Source organism: Apis cerana, linkage group LG11 (assembly GCF_029169275.1).
Source record: "Apis cerana isolate GH-2021 linkage group LG11, AcerK_1.0, whole genome shotgun sequence".
In the NCBI taxonomy this organism is placed as follows: domain Eukaryota; kingdom Metazoa; phylum Arthropoda; class Insecta; order Hymenoptera; family Apidae; genus Apis; species Apis cerana.
The window spans coordinates 11,838,663-11,856,419 of record NC_083862.1 but is presented as its reverse complement, the minus strand read 5'-3'; the positions used below and the strand labels follow the sequence as shown (position 1 = coordinate 11,856,419).

Genomic DNA, 17,757 nt, shown 5'->3' with positions numbered 1-17,757 from the left:
TCTCTTTCTACCCAATAGTACAACTTGTCCAACTTCATTATGTATAACTTATATTATTTATATTTAATAAAAATATAATTTTATTTTTTATATTATTTAAAAAAAAATATTAATACTTAATTAATAATTTATACATTTTTATATTTTTATATGAATATGAAAATGAAATATTTCATTTTATAAATTATAAGTACTTTAATACAAAATATTTAAGATTTAATAAACAATAAAAACTAAAAATTATGTATTAATAATGCAATGAATGAAGTTATACATCATTCTCTTTAATTACAATTTTTTCTGTTCATTCATAAATTTTACATATTTTTGATTATAAACAGAACAATTTTATAATATTTAAGAATATTATTTGGTAAATATAGATCTCATTTGTAACCAAATGAAATTAATATATCGAAACTGAAAATAAACTGTACTATTTTGGTTTCACATATATTTCATTTAAAATAATTAAATATTCTTTGTAACACATATTGAAACAGTGTTACTTTTTTTAATCACTGATAGGATCAATGATTGACTAGTCTATTTTTACAGCAGCGTATATTTTTCGAATAAATGCATAAGCTGCAAAAAATCCTATTGTACCAGTTAATAACCAAAATGTTAAAACCATTAATCCAGTGTAACCAAAATACAAAAGTGTTGGAATTAATTCTGTTATTTCTAATTTTGTCATAAAATAAAAAATTGAATAAGCTAAAACATATACAGCTGATCCTCCACTGACAATAAAACTTCTCCACCACCATCGATAATCCTAATAAAGAATAAGATATATAATAAGTATATATATTATATAAGATATATAATAAGTATATATAAGTATGTAAGTATATTATATAAGATTGAAAATAATTATTTATTACTTACTTCTCCACATAATTGAAAATAGACCATAACTATAGAAATTTGAGAGCAAGAAATAACAAGTATACAGAAAACTAGAAAGAGGAATCCAAAGAGATAATAAAATTGATTTTCCCATAATGCAGTTAGGATGAAAAATAATTCTATAAAAACAGCCCCAAAAGGAAGAATTCCAGCCATTAATGTACTGTAATAAATAATAAATACATTTAATTTCTAATAATAAGAATTATATGTATTCTTTCATACTATTTTTATACACTTACCATAGTATTGGATTCATATACCATAATTGATCAGGAACTTGTCTGGGAATTTGATTTGTTCTAACAGGATGTGTGAATGGTTGTTTACGATATCCAAAGAAATATCCAAGATATACAAGAGGAAGTGAAATGCCAAACCATAAACACAACAATGCTAACATTGTTTTAAATGGTACTGCGCCTGAACTATGCTTTCCCCATATAAAGAAATTTAAGAAAAAACAAGTAGTAAATACTATTCCAGGAAAAAGTGTTGCTGTCTATAATAAATTATACGGCAATATAAAAAATTTTTTTCTATTTTTTAAATTTTATACCAGTTATATTAATATGTTCTATATTTACCAATAACGCAGTTCTTCTCCATTTTCGTCCGCGCATTGTTTTATAAAGTCGTGCAGAAAAATATCCAGCAATTAAACCAGAAAATACATATAGAAATATTGCACAGGTTCCAAGTGCACCTCTACTAGCAGGAGAAAGCATTCCTAACATTGCAAAAACTGAAAATATATCATAAAAGTAACATAAAAATATTTTAATAATAATATATTTCTCATAAAAAAATATAAATTCTTACATATCGTAATTAAAGCCATAAAAAATATTTGTATTCCACTGCCTATCACAGCAGCAAATAATCGAGGATTTGGAGGAGGTCGAAATACATCTCCATGAACAAGTTTCCAACCAGTTTCTTCAATTGTTTCATCTAAGCCTGCTAAACTATCACTCTCACCAGCATTGTAACGTGCAATATCTCTCCTTAGAGTTCGAACCATGATCATTGTTAAAATTCCTATATAATTTTATCAAAAATTTTTATATATTTCAAAATAATTTAAGAAAAATATCAATAATTTAAGAAAATATATCATAAATATTTACCAGAAAGAAAAATAACTACAATAAGTGAATTGATGATCGAAAACCAATGAATTTCAACATCACTCATTCCTAGATATATGTCCCATCTGCTTGCCCAACTTACATCAGATTGCTTCCAATCCACAGTATATAAGAATAGAAGTTTGGTTCCTTTAGGGTTAACAAATTGAAGATTTGCCTGAGGATGTGAGGGTAGTATACAAGTAGTTTTATCAAACTTTAGTTGACTTACATCAACTGAATGAGCTTCTACTTCAAATCCAACTACTCTAAATTCATTTCTATGAAAGATAAAAAATAATTATATTTTGATATATAATTTATATGTCAAATAATATTATTTATACTAACTCTCCATATTTATGATAACTTAATTTTAATTTAAGATAATTATTAATATAATATTGGCCATTCATAATACCACCCAAACGATATCCATGATATACAATTACATTATTTGTATCTTTCTGAACTTTTTTTGTTGCTGCTGGCAAATTATCAATTAACCTAAGGATAAAAAAAATTATAACAAGTACATATAAAATACAAAATATAATTTCATATATGCTTACAAATGTACAGTATAATCATGTTGGATGCGTTCTATAACAAGTTGTGACTCTTTTTCATTCCATGTCATAAGTTCATTTGGTCCATGACATAATAATCTACACATTATGTTTTCTGCCATTGATACCTCATATGGTGTACTTACAATTCTATATAAAAATAAATTAAATAAATTTCTAAAAAATAAAATTTAACATAACAAATAATAAATCCTTACCTGTCACCACGTAATACTTCTCCTAAATTTTCTGATTTATAATCCTTACTTCCATTTTTTGGTACACAAAAAGGAATAGAATAATAATCATATGGTAATTGTGTGTGAGTACTAGTCATTTTAACTGCTTTAACATCAATTTTTTGCCCCTTTTTAAATTCTACTGGAGCAACACCAGGCACGTAAAAGCCATTTGTTTCAATTAATAAGCATATTATTACAAATATTGCATTGCTTTTTTTTAATCTCCCCTATTAATAAGAATGTAATATATATAATATTTTTATTAAGGTAATTAAAAATAATTAATAATTTTTAATGACATCTATAATTGCAATGAATATAAATGTAAACATAATTTATTTATAAATATTATTAAAAAATTTATTTATAAATATAAATATAAATGAACATGATTATTTACAATAATGATATGTTTTAGTAATTTTTAAACTCAGTCATTATTAAACTAAGTATATTAACACTTAAGATATTTTTTCGTAACTATGATAAACAATGCCATTAAATTTCTGACAGGACTAATAGAATTGTATTTTATGATTACCATCATTGCAAAGTTAGAAAATATCATATTAAAAAAGAATTACTATATTTGATCAATAAATATTTTTTTTTTTATATTTTATCTTAAGTATTAAACAAAAATAAATAAAATACACTTACCATCCTTTAATTATTGTTTTCGTTAGAGGCGCGCCACGCCGTATTCTTTATTTTATTCTTAATTGCTTCTCGTTTCTATTGCGTTCACGTCAAAAATGAAATTTACTTCAACATGAAGTTTATACCGAGACATTTGTTAGTAAAATAATAAGAATGATGCTTTATAAAATTCCCTAGTAAAATGATGTATATATTACTTTATATTGTGATATTTATCAATAGTAACTTTTACCGATTTAAATTGTTTAAAACAAGAAAAACTTTATAATTTTTATAAGCATATGTTTTTTATATTTTATAAAATTTAAGTATTTAATTGCAAAATTATAATAAACATTAAATATTTTTTCTATTCAATAATTTTAATTATCTAAATTTTATTAAATAATATAATATTTATTTTAAAAAATTTATTTTATATTTTTTTAGTTTAATAATTTTATTTTTTTTAAGATCGATATAATTACAATAACATAATATGGTACATTTTTAGTATGATATTTGAAACATTAATTATCTTACAAAAATTTATTTCTGCATTTATTCTTAAAATTCCCGCAATTTTTTATCCTTGCAATGAAAAGGAAGTGAACCTTTTATAAATGTAATATATTATTTAATCAACCATTTAATCTATTTCATTTCTATAATTATAAATTTAATATTCATAAATAATACAATCATTATTTTTAAATCTGTAAAACTTTATTTTTTATTAAAAAATGGAAACATTTTTGCTATAATAGAAGGTGTTTTGATCAAGCTTTTCCGAGCGAAAAAATATACCCCCGAAAAGGAAAATATCGTCCCACGTGGGGACTCGTTTAATTACAAGTTACGTTATTTAGATATGCATCTGTTCGGTTAATTTTTATTTCAGAACAATGGTACAGGTAAGTGGAAACTTTTAAGTATATTATTTTAATAAATTTCCTCGTAAATTGTCTAAATCAATGCATTTTTCTATCAGGTCTATTGGAAATTTTTGATTGTTTTTTTTTTCCGTTGTCATCCATTAGTAAATAGGAAAGATGGCAGCAGATTATTGCGCTTTTTTCCCCGTACATACATGGCTCCGACATTTTTCTTCAAATTAAGCCTTTCTATAAATTTTTAGGTGAAACTTATACAAAAACATTGGTTACGTTTCGATTTTATGAATAAAATTTAGCGCGTTTTTCATTTTTTAAATAAAATGTGATTAATATTGAGATAAATAAGTTATATAGTGATTTTTATATATTGAACTTGTGTAAAATACGGTTGGAAGACGATAGAAAAATTTTAAGTGATATTGTTAAAAAATATTTAAATTTACGTGAAGTAAAAATTTAATGTTTTATGAATGAATTATTATTTATATATAAATTACATATTTATAAACATTTTTTTTTAAACAAAATATGACAATAATGAGGGTAGATTTTTCTTTGTACATTTAATTTGTATTCAAGTTTTATATTGAATTGAATATATATTTTTAACAATGAAAAATTATATTTACAGGCAATTGATGAAATGGAACAAAGAGATCTTCCACAGGCATTTCGTTTGCTTGGGGAAATGAATGCTAATGTCCTACAAGTTAATCAACTTGTAGATAATATGTTAGTCCGTGTCAAAAATGGAGAAATTTCTACAGATAAAGGTCTTAGTTTTTTAGAAATGAAATATCATATGTTACTTTCTTATTTGATTAATTTAACTTATGTGGTTTTGAGAAAATGTTCTGGAGAACGTATAGAAGGAGATCCATCAATTGATCGCTTAATTGAAATAAGAACTGTCCTAGAAAAAATCCGACCAATAGATCACAAATTAAAATATCAAATAGATAAACTTGTTAAGACTGCTGTAACTGGTACTATTAACAATGATGATCCAACTAATTTTAAAGCAAACCCAGATGCATTTGATAGTAATGATGAAGAATCTGATAGTGATCAAGATAAAGTAGATGGTTTCAAATCAATACAGGCAAGAAAATCTAATATTTATGTACCACCAAAACTTGCTGCAGTACATTATGGTCAGTATTTATAAATCTATATTATGTATGCAATAATTACATATTCATATATAATTTTTCAAAATATAATGTTTAAATATCTCATTTTTTTTATTCATAGATGGAGATGAAACAGTTACTGAAAAAATTCGTAAAGCAGGAGAAAGAGCTCGTAGACGTGCAATATCAGGTGCTGTTTTAAGAGAATTAAAAGAAGAATATTTAGATGCTCCTATTGAAGATAAACATGGTTTAGCAGAAAAGCAAGCTAGTCTAGGTCGAGAAAATAAGCGGAAGATAGAATATGAAGAAAATTATATGACACGTTTACCTGTTACTAAACAAGAAAAGCACAGACGTCATCAAATAACAACTCTTGGTACACTTGGAGAAGAAATTACAACTTTTGGAGAATCATCTTCAGTATCTGCTAAAAAGAGAAAAGCTCAGAAAAAAGGCAAAGCTAAAAAAAGTAAATTATTTTATTTTATTAAATGTTTATTTTATACTGAATGTTTTTATTTATAATATAATTTGATTCTTTTTAGGTTTCAAGAAAAAACGGCATCATTAAATCGAGTTTATAAAAATTTAAAAAGCTGAATTTCGTACAGCATTAATAATTAAGGTAAAATGCAAATTTACTTCAATTCTTCTTGACAAATGCAGATGCCATAATACTCGTTAATAAGTTAAGATAATAACTCATAAACAACTAGTTATAAAAAAAAAACAATCGTCAACGGTGAAATAAAATAGCACGATGGTAATTTATTACTACATAAGACATACTAATGGTGTAATAATTGATAATTATAGTTAATAATGATTTTAATCTTTAATTGTTGTCTAAAATCAATTTTTATCTATGGGGTTGAAATATTCCATAAGTCACAAAAAAATTTCTGACGATATTAAGTATATGAAAAAATGTCAAAGTACATACGAGCTTAACTTATAAAAAAAATGTGTATAATTGTGACAATTAATCAAATAATGGATTTCGGCTCCAGGATTTAAAATTGCAAGTTAAACGTACAAGTTGAAAGCAGAAAAATTTTCTGCTTTATTTTAAGATATTCTGCTATAGATGAGAAAACCAATAACATAGCAGGAAGGATGATATTGAATTAATTGTTACAAAAGCGTAAAAATCACAAGACATTCAATGCAAGAATTAGAAAATTCAAGTTTAACAGAAAATGATTTTAGAAATTGCAAGTATTCTGCAACTTCTAAAAATATTGTTCATCGTGCGATATCGCGTGTCTTAGGATTTTCTCGCTATTTTAGAGTAGAATGTAGTAGTTAATAGTTTTACTATTATATGTATGTTTCGTTTGTGTTTTTCCCCTGGTAAACTGTTGAGGCTATTATATCTTGAATATATAAGTCATCATTTATGTTAAGTTTAATTTTTTATAATGTGTTTATGCATTGTATTTGTTATTTTAATTAGATTGATTTGATTAAGTTGTTAAACTTATATTAAAAGTAATATAAGGATAACACGAATGTGTCAAAATTCAAAATTGATATTGTCAATTTCTCGATTTCTATTTAGGTTTACTGTATTTAGTTTTTTAGAGAGAGGGTATGTGTGATATTAAAAGAAAAACTAATATACGAAGACTAGAGCGAAAATCACTTCTGCAATAGAATAGAATTTGTACAATCAAATTATAAGAAATATCCATATCTTGTGCTTAAATAGATTTCATTTTTTAAGTATTAGATGTAACTTTGGGTATTTTTTTAAACCCAAAACTAACATTTCCTTTTAAAGTAAAGGAAGAATGATATCAAATGCATTTAATATAAATTATTACATGGATATTTGTATCCAGTAATTGTTCCTGCAGAAGTGATACGCATTACCTTCAAAAATACTAATTCGTTATATGCTAACCAATGGCTCAACCATCCATAGATGTTATATTTTTTACAAAAGTGTTCATAGATTGAGCCAACTTGGTAATGCATGATGTTACATATGCCCTCTCTTTTTCAATCTGTGAAGACGATTAAAATGTGATAAATTATTCATGGAATAATAGTTAAAGAAACTAACAGAATAGCACAATTGCTGGGCATTATTTACAAGTGCTAGCAAGCCTAATGTCAGCAGCCTTGTCGTATTTGGTAATGAAGTTGGAATACTGAATAGCGGGAAGATTTTGATTAATAATGAAGGTATACTTAAAAAAATCTCATGCTCGTTTAATGTACGGCATGCACAAAATAATTAATGCAAAATTACAATTGGTTTCAAAATTTGCCCGACATTTAGTTTTCTCATACTTTAAACATAGATGATAATTTTTGAAGCACACTTACAACTGAAATAACTGTAAGTCCAAAATACTAAGTCGTGTGTGAGTGTGTGTGTATATTTATATATACATATATAAATAATATATATTCATCATTTTTACTTTCTGAACTGTTTATAAATACTCATTGAAAAATATCATGCTGTTTGCAATAAATAAAAGAGATTTGAATTAAATAATATTTATATTTTATGATTATATCTGTTTGTTAAACATAAAGTTCTTGATATGTTTACATATTTTGGACTTATAGTAAAAGTGTATGGGTGTAAAAAATATTCATATGAAACACATATCCACACACAACATATAGCAGCAAAGTAATAGGATTACATTGAATACACTACCTCAAATCAATAGAAATATGGATTTACAATAATAGAACTGCATCAGTTACGTTTACATTGTTGTGTTATTGTTCATTTATACATTTACTGATAACGTAATTTTGTTATGAAATATATGATACATATTATGCCTTATAAAAAAAAAAAATATTTAGAGTTTGTTATCTCTTTGACCTGCTTAGCAGGTATGAATTTTTTAGCAATGTACAAAGAAAGCACAAAGTATGTAAACGTTACTGTGAGCAGGAAGTTTAAAGTAGTCCTTCAAATCCAACAACGCTGCCGAATACCAAACTAAAAAGAAAAACAAAGTATCTTTGCAGCAAAAACGAGATAAAAATGATTTATTGACTACATTCATAGTCTGAAGAATGTAATGTTTCATTTATTAATGAATTTTGTATAATTTATGTACTAAGACAATTCAATGTATGTGAGAGAGCGAGAACGCGCGCGCGCGAGAGAGAGAGAGAGATAATTGTATATTACAAATGGTTATTATGAATGAATTATTATTATTATAAATTAATATTATTATTATAATTATTATGATTATTCTGATTATTATTATATTATCATTATCATGATCATCATCATCATCATCATGTAGAATGCTTCTTACTGACTGAATAAAATGTTTTCAATGTCAATAATTTATTTATATATATGTAATAAGCTTATGTTTGTATAATATGAAGTCATATGAAATTAACAAAATTGTCTTCAATTAGATTCTTTTACTAGTGAATTCTAAACATGTTGGTATCATTGTTTTAAATTTAAGACACTTGAATATATCTTCGTAACGTATGTCAACGGCATATCTTACCAATTTCTTTCAGACGGTCTGCCTGTCGTTGATCTGTGGCACGGCCGACGTGGTGGTAAGTGTCTTTTTAGCGATAAAAATTAAAATATAGATAACTATTTTTTGAATATAATAATTTGATTAAAATATTAAATGTTAAATGTTTGATATAATGTATGTTAGCTTTCATAATTTTAGATTTTGTAATATTAGCCATATTAATTACTGCATTAATAGAATTTAGTTTTTTATTACTTATATATATCAGATTTTACTTATGTTATTTATTTTCTATTTTGTATAATTTTAATAAGTTATATTTTCTTCCATTTTTTTTTCTTTTATATTCCCTTCCACTTTTCCTTTCCCACTCTTGTTTTCTCCTTTCTTTTGCTTACTATCTCTCTTTGTTCTTTGTACATTTTCCTTCTTCTTCTAACGTGCCTTTCAAGATGTCGAAAGTGCCAGAGCGCTCGCATGGGGACTGTATAAATTATTTTTATCTCTACGTAGACCACAGTAAAATAACCTGCTATTGTAAAGAGTCTATGTTTCGTATCAACTTTAATAACTGTGATAAATATTGTTAAAATTTGCATTAGTATACATTAAATATTTAATTTTTTCTTTTCTTATTAATTATTTTCTTCATAAACTACTCTTTTCTTTAGTTATTTTTAAATCACCCGCGGCGCAAAACTATACATCGAGAATTTAGAATATACTTTTCAAAGTAATTAAATTTAAGATAATAATATATTCCATTTTTCTTTAATATTAATTTCATCATGACCTCAAGTTATTAAAAAATATAAATATAATAACGTTAATAATACATCAATAACATAATAACATTTATATATATATATATATATTAATTATACAAATAATCAAATATCGAATAATGTCATGTTATAAAAACATTCCATAGTTTATAAAAAAAATCAGTTATATGTAAGTATATTCTTATTTTATCTTTATTTTTTTCAAAATATATTTATATTTATATTCTTAACTTTATGAAAATAAATTTATAATTTTAAATAATTAGAGATTACGTTTAATTATAATTTTATAAAATTATATTTAATCTTTAATTATTTAATAAATCTTTTATTATAATATTTATTTTCTTATTTTTTTTTTATTTAAGATTAAAAAGAATGGCCACTACACAACTAAATCGAGCACGAACCATCAAGAAAGTTGAAAAACCTCGACCGCTTAAACTTAATCAACGCCACGCGACCGTCGATGGGCGGATTACGACTGGTAATTATTTTATTATAATTATAATAATTATTACAATTTTATTTACATTATTTTATTTATAATTATAATTTTCTTTTTCTATATTATATTTCAATATGTATCTAAAATATATATATAATTTGGATTTTAATAATATAATTCTTTTATATTTTTATATTCTTAATATATAATTAAATTTAAAAATTATATTTTACAGTGGAGGATATAGTCTCCTTAATCGACAATGTTGCAATGCAACTAACTAATGGCTTCCATGACCGAGCGCTGCAAATGAATGTGATTACAATGTGCAATCATTTAAAACTTTATGCTCATCAATTAGAAGCTATTTATAAAGGTATAATTTAAAATAATATAAAGTTTAAAATAATATTTGTAATATAAAAAAAAAAATAAAAAATAATTTTAGGTATTAATAAATTAATAAATTAATAAAAATTTTAATTATTTTTTCATTAACATATAGATCAGCTAGATAGAGCTTTTGTGGCAATCAGAAATGGAAGTCAAGACGAAAGACTAGATTTGACGACTAGGGTTCACCTGCTGGAACTTATAGAATTAAGAGCTAAACAATGGCGTCACACAGATTCCATGGATGTATATTATACACAAAAATTATCTCATTTGGATAATGTATGTTAAATTACATTTTTTAAATTATATTTATATAATTTTATAATTATTTTTATAATTTGTGTATAAAATAAATTGAAAAAAAATCTATATGGTAATAATAGGCAGAAGCAATTCCTGATACACCTACAAATGCATTGTCATCTCCAATGGCAACTATGACTTCACCTACTGTAACACCTATTTTGGGGCCTGGTGAAGTTATAAAAAATAGTGGCAAATTTGTTAAACCTACTCGTATTCCTGGAAAAAACTACTGTAAAGATGAAGTTGTTATACGTAACAGTGATTCTGGTAAAGGTAAGAAAAGTTTAAAATTTTTAATTTTATTAATAATATGTACATTGTAGGCAAAATATATATGTAAAACTTCGTATTATAATGTAGAATATGGCTTCCATGTTTTAATTTCTGAATGGTTTATTTTAATTTTAAGTTACTATTGCACTATATTTTTGGATCTGTTTTTTGATATATCTTATATTTTATATACTACTAGTTTTTGACATCTATTGTAAGTAGTAAGTATTATGTTTCTACTTCTAAATCATTTGCACAAAAATACAGTGATGGGAATAAAAGGGCGGCGGGTTCACATGATCGAAGAGCTCAGCCAGACAATCATCTCCTTCCAGCGAGGTAAACAAACAATTTGCAGATGGCTTAATAGCATCATGTTCACGCATTATAAAAATAACCAATTATATATATTTTTTAATATCTTTATATATCCTAATATTTCCATTATATCAATTCATTTTATAAAATATTAGAAATTTAAATTTTATGTTTTTATTAGAAATTTATAAGTATATTATATATTTGTTTATAAAATATTAAATTATTGTAAATTTTTTAATAAAATATAACAAATAAGTTTTATCTTTCTCACAATATCGTGTAAATATAAATTTATAATATAATTGATATTATGTATGATATTTGTGAGTATATTTTGTGTTAATAACTTATTTTTATTTGCATGAAATATTTTGTTTTTATATGTTATTATATTATTATGTCATTGAATGAAATTATTGTGAAAATTTTGTTATGTGATTACTAAAAAATTTTTTTGTACAATTGTCTTGTTATCATATCATTAGCATATGCATATTATTTGCAGCTTAATAAATCACATTTAAATAAATATAAAATATTGAATAGCATTTGATATTGCAATTATATTAACATTGCATATTACAATTTTTATTCAATATTTTATATATTTTATATAATTCTTTTTTTGCTTATAAATGCTTATAGTTCTAAATATATCTAAAAATTATCTTATCTCTTTTTACAGGACAATATTTCCACAATTAATGTTAAACCTTTTAATGTTTTAATGCATAAATAATTTGTTTTAAAGTGTTTGAATAGTATCTATATTTACATAATATTTATTTTTGATATATAATTTTGCATTGATAAATTGCACATTAACCACAATGCAAATGATTACTTACATAATAAACTTTATTATGATAACAAATTTTACATTTGATCAATATTATAAAATATTGCTTCTAATATAATAATTTTTTCAGTAAACCCTGGAGCCAAAGAACGACTTGTCCAAATCACGGGTACTTCCGAGGACAAGATACAGTAAATATAATTTTAATTTTATTTGATATTTCATTTAAAAAATTTTTAATTTATTTATTATATTAAATATTAATTTATTTATTTATCTTCACACCAGTTACGCGAAGGATTTGATAAAAGATACGATACAACGAAATGCATCGCCGGTGAGATTAGAGCAAGGTGGAGGAGAAAAAGGAGCTATGGGTGGTTCAAGCTCCTCATTAAATAGTAGTGCATCAGATGAAAGTAATCGATTGCAACATCAACAACAAAACTCTCGTTTACGAAGTTCACTCCTCCACAGCTTCTCCACCAACGACGCCAGTATAGGCGAATATAAATATACAGTTACTGTTGGTAACCAATCTTTAAAAATCACAGGATGCAATCTCGATCTTGTTAGGGTAATCATTTTTTTCTCCTAAAAATATAAATAAAATTATGTATTGTTTTTTAATTGTTTTTAATTTAATATTACTGACATAATTAATATGTATATTAGACTGCGAAGCTAGTTTTAGATGAACATTTCTTGGGAGATTCTGAAAATTTCACAAGTGGTATAGAATATTTCAATTTTGAAGAAGAATCTCCTTATTCAATTTCGTCTTCCAATACACAAAAAACATTATTAACTCCAAGCAATACAAATGAAGTAGGCCGAGAATTAAATATGGATAGTGCTGCAACTTCAGAAAGTGAAGAAACTTATAAACCTCATATAATATCTGAACCAAATTCATCAACTCAGGAAGGTAATTATTCCAAATTATTATTAAAAGCTTCTAAATATGAAACACAGTATTTTGATATTTAGTTCCAGAAGTTAGAGAACTCACATATGAGTTTTTGTTGCTGTGTTCAACAGGCCCTTATGCTAAACGGCCACCTGCAGATTGGGTTCGCATTCAAAAGGAATGTCCCAACATTGTTCGCAAGGTACATCAATGTGATACCAATGCTAATCACCTGATGTACAACAATGTTACTTACTAATTTTCTTTGCAAAATGATATAAGATTAACTTTTCGAAATTAATTTAATTGTTTTGAAGTTACATTTATTTTCTATATCAAAATGACAATATTAAAATAATTGTTGTATGTTTTTACTCATTTCATTTTTAAAATACTCATCACTGTTGAAATACTCGTCTTAATATAATATTGAAAACAACAATAGCATGATAATATAAAAAAATAGATATCTTTTATTAGTTTACAGACGGCAATTCTTGAAAATTATAACTATCTAATAATTATTGATTCTTATTAAAAAGATTAATCTTTATTCTTTAAATTTATTTTTTTTCTATTTTAAATTGCAAAGTCAATATTTTAAGTGATATATCTATAATATAAAAATATAAAAATATATGTTACTAGACTTATACGTAAAATGTACGTATTTAAACTAAAAATTTAATGTAGCACTATAATGATTTTTGTGATATTTTATGCTTTTAACCAAAAATATTATTCTATCAGTATTATTTAGAAAATTGATTATATATAAGATTTGTTTTTTGTGTTACTAAATAACTTTTTTTATTGAAAGCAATATAATTTCTTTTCAAATTGTAGTAATACATTAATAATTATTACTATTTTGTTATATTAGTATAATATGTTTGTTATGAAATTAGATCTTTATAATACGTATGTGATAAGCTATAAAAAGTTGTTCTTTTTTAAATATATTCTTTTATTTTGTGTTATTAAAAATGAAATGATCTCAATGTTTATCTTTTTTTATTTTGAATTTAAAACTTGGTTAATAATTTGAAAAACAAATATATCATATGTTGCGTTTGTTATATATATTATATAATCTTAAATTTTATATTTTCTTAAATTGTTTTTATATTTCATAAATATTATAATTTGTTTGGTAATTGTATAGTTTTCAATACATATTAAATCTAAATGATTAAAAAAATGATTAATATTAAACGAATTAAAAAAAGTTATTGCAATTTTTATTATTTGAGAAATATAGAAGTATTAAATATATCATATAAGAAATTGAAAACAATTTATACTATAAATATTATTGTATAACATTTATGAAATTTTAACTAATAAAATATTTTTACTTTGTATTTTTTAAAATCATGTGATATATATACATTATAACGAAAATATAACAAATTCCAATTTTTTTTAAAAATTATTATATTGGAAAATATTTGTGTCACTAAAATGGCATGTACTTACATAAACCATTTAACACCTGCTTTACGATTTCAAAGCATGCTCCTCATAACATCATAAAAAGGTAATGTGCAAAATTTAATATTTATTATATAATATTTAATGATCATTATGTAATTAAGTATTATTTTTATTTTACAGGAACCGATTCGCTGGTTCGAACCGGAAACATATAAAGCTAAGGTAGCAGCTGCTGGTCTTATTACAGTATTGACAATTGGAGAAGGAGAAACTGATCCAGAATGAAATTACATAATTTAATATTTTGATCATCAAATTGTATGTATTAATTTACATCGGTTTTTATCTCGATGTATTGTGATAAATTTTCAAAACTTTGTATAATATTCTAAAATGAACAAATATGTAATATGTATGAGTTCATTGCAATACACAATAATTTATGAGTAACAACATGTATTGCTCAATTCAATTATAGCAATACAAAATGACTAGTATAAATATTGAGATATGCACTAATATATTGTGCGTGTTTAAAATTAATTATTTTTTTTTTAAATAATATTCTAATAAGCATTTATGCTTTTTTATTGTTATATCTATATTTATGCAGCAAATTTATAAAATTCGTTAAAAACTGTTCTTTTTAATTAATCAAAATATAATATACAACAAAATATTTTTAGTTGATGTTATGGGTACATGCAGTAGTGATGGAAAAAATTATTTTTATTATTATTATTGCTACTATTATCATTATTACTACTATTATTGTTAGGATTGAAATAATTGACACAAACACTTATGAAAGACAGCAAAGGACTTTTATATTTTTAGTGTGATAAATCAAATTGTATTACTCATAAAAATAATACTTCTATAACTTAATTAATAATTAAAATTGGATGAATTAAGTAAATAAATTAAATTAAAAAAACAAGAAAATAATAGAAAACATATAATTCTCCTAACAAATAAATATTAATTGGTATAAATAAAAATTTAACATCACGAACAAACATTCAAAAAATGCTTCAATTTTTTGATGTGTAATATTTATTTTGTTACGTATAATAATCGTAATAAAATAGTGATTTAGAATAGTCTAGTCTATCGTATTGAAATAGGAACTACCATTTTGGTAATTATTCTGCTGTGACATAAAAAAAAAATATATATAAAAAAAAATAAAAATAAAAAAAATAAAAAAAAATTAATCTTAAATCAAGATTTTATATTTTATATACTAAACAATGGTACTGTATTAATTGTATGGAGAGATGAAATGAAAAGTTTTTTGCTCTTATATTGATTTTTATATAATTAATGATTTGTAATATTGAATTTACAATATTGCATAATAAATTTAAATAATATTTAAATAATCCAATAGTTTATATATATTATTAGTTATAAAATTATATTTCTATAAATTAGTTTTTGTTCTCTCCTTTCAATTAAAGTTTATATTATGTATTGTAAATGTTTCATTAGCCAGAATATAAATTACAAATGTTTTCATTTTCTTTAATTAATGTTTGATTATATTACATTTTTTGGCGTATATGCATTTGTGAACCATATTATTTATGTATTTTATTTTCTGGCTTGAAATATATTAAAGGAATATTTATTTGATTTGAGATTATATATAAATTGTATTACACATATATGAAACGTTATGTTTGTATGTTTTTACATCTTTAATATTTATTACAAATTTACATGATTATTTGAATTAAATTATTAATAATTTATTATTATCATTACACACTAACTACAGTAATATATTATTATATTATTGTACCTTGCTCTTTAATAAACCAATAAAAGTAGAGTATCATCTGATTTTTTTTCACATTACGATAAAGCATCTGCGTAATATATTTTTAACTATTGTGTTCCATTATATAATATTAATTTCGTTATTATATGCAAATATATAAGTAATAATAAAAAAAAGGTGAATATATAAATAAATCAACAATTTTTTTGCACTATAAGTTTTATTATTCCAGTATCGTATAGAAATCGGATAATGACTTAAATATACATACACCTTCAATTTGTGCACACTTCATTGTACTAGATATCGATTGTATTTTTATTTTTCCCTTCTTGTAAAAGTTAAAAATGTTATATTTGATGTTATGTGCATGATATCAGAGGCCTACTTACTGATTGTATTTCATATACCATGTTAGTTACTAATTTTTATATTGCAAATGACTTTAAGTAAATTAAGAATAATGCGATACATATACGCACATATATATTTTAAATTCAGTCTACTTGATCATCGTATAAGTTAATTTAGTCTGATATACAGTACCAGTTTCATTTACAGAAATGTTTACAATTATTAATGTTCAAAAAAAATATTATAAAAAAATATATAATTATAAGAATCTATTTTAAATAGTAAGTTGTTTGAAATAAACAAATTATTAATTCTAGAAAAAATTGAAAATTAAAATGACCAAAGTTATTTAGATATCAGAAACTAGTTTGTAGCATAGCAGACGATTAAATTATGCGATTTTTCACATAATTGGCAGTTTTATAAGAATAGTGGCCTTTAATAACTTCATAACATTTCTTAAAACGCGTATTAGTATATATTCTATAGTTTTAAATAAACTAAACTAATCTGTTTTATAATATATTGTTTTAAAACATAAGTTATAAAGAACCACCATTCTAATTACATATTTATATATATAATTTTATCATTGCAGTTTCTTTAAACATATATTTATGTATAAGTATGAGTGTAAAACATCGTTTGTGTTCATATGCATAAAACGGTGTTGTAGGAATATCTTGTCAGTGACGAGTAATTAATACTAAATTTAATAAGATGAATAAATGTCTTCGTGAAAAAATGATATATTTATTATAAAATCTATAATCTAGTCAAAGTGAATATAATCTAAGCTAATAAAAAGTTACTCGTCTCTGCTCTGTATTCCAAGATAAATAAGTAAATAGATTGATCTATTCTAGATGTGATTTAGTTATAATAGATTAAAATAAGATGTTTCATACTCTCAAACATTAATTATAATTT

The 17,757-nt window shown here is 23.5% G+C and overlaps 3 protein-coding genes across 12 annotated transcripts; 2 read left to right on the top strand and 1 right to left on the bottom strand.

The window, feature by feature from the left end:
* Window positions 1-263: 263 nt before the first annotated feature.
* On the bottom strand, window positions 264-3,674 carry LOC107995104 (transmembrane 9 superfamily member 4). The gene is made up of 10 exons (XM_062081955.1): window positions 3,517-3,674; window positions 2,833-3,083; window positions 2,618-2,764; window positions 2,397-2,552; window positions 2,046-2,326; window positions 1,738-1,956; window positions 1,503-1,660; window positions 1,158-1,417; window positions 895-1,078; window positions 264-781 (listed from the first exon to the last, which is right to left on the bottom strand). The coding sequence occupies exons 1-10, from the start codon at window positions 3,517-3,519 to the stop codon at window positions 542-544; spliced, it is 1,899 nt and encodes a 632-aa protein (XP_061937939.1). The 5' UTR covers window positions 3,520-3,674; the 3' UTR covers window positions 264-541.
* A 576-nt stretch (window positions 3,675-4,250) lies between these two features.
* LOC107995106 (neuroguidin) lies at window positions 4,251-8,857 on the top strand. Of its 3 annotated transcripts, none has more exons than XM_017052363.3 (4): window positions 4,251-4,409; window positions 5,023-5,545; window positions 5,646-5,996; window positions 6,073-8,857. In XM_017052363.3, the coding sequence occupies exons 1-4, from the start codon at window positions 4,401-4,403 to the stop codon at window positions 6,096-6,098; spliced, it is 909 nt and encodes a 302-aa protein (XP_016907852.1). In that variant the 5' UTR covers window positions 4,251-4,400; the 3' UTR covers window positions 6,099-8,857. The 3 variants fall into 3 exon arrangements, with proteins under 3 accessions (XP_016907852.1, XP_016907851.1, XP_016907854.1); XM_017052362.3 differs by lacking the exon at window positions 4,251-4,409 and adding an exon at window positions 4,439-4,934; XM_017052365.3 differs by lacking the exon at window positions 4,251-4,409 and adding an exon at window positions 4,440-4,633.
* Window positions 8,858-8,951: 94 nt separating this feature from the next.
* LOC107995105 (eukaryotic translation initiation factor 4E-binding protein Mextli) lies at window positions 8,952-16,527 on the top strand. Of its 8 annotated transcripts, none has more exons than XM_062081959.1 (12): window positions 9,073-9,745; window positions 9,944-9,966; window positions 10,166-10,284; window positions 10,481-10,621; window positions 10,751-10,920; window positions 11,025-11,220; window positions 11,488-11,559; window positions 12,471-12,531; window positions 12,629-12,917; window positions 13,016-13,268; window positions 13,382-13,452; window positions 14,868-16,527. In XM_062081959.1, the coding sequence occupies exons 3-12, from the start codon at window positions 10,176-10,178 to the stop codon at window positions 14,970-14,972; spliced, it is 1,467 nt and encodes a 488-aa protein (XP_061937943.1). In that variant the 5' UTR covers window positions 9,073-9,745; window positions 9,944-9,966; window positions 10,166-10,175; the 3' UTR covers window positions 14,973-16,527. The 8 variants fall into 8 exon arrangements, with proteins under 8 accessions (XP_061937942.1, XP_061937940.1, XP_061937946.1 ...); XM_062081957.1 differs by having other exon boundaries at window positions 13,331-13,452; XM_062081958.1 differs by lacking the exon at window positions 9,944-9,966 and having other exon boundaries at window positions 8,952-9,088.
* Window positions 16,528-17,757: the final 1,230 nt, after the last annotated feature.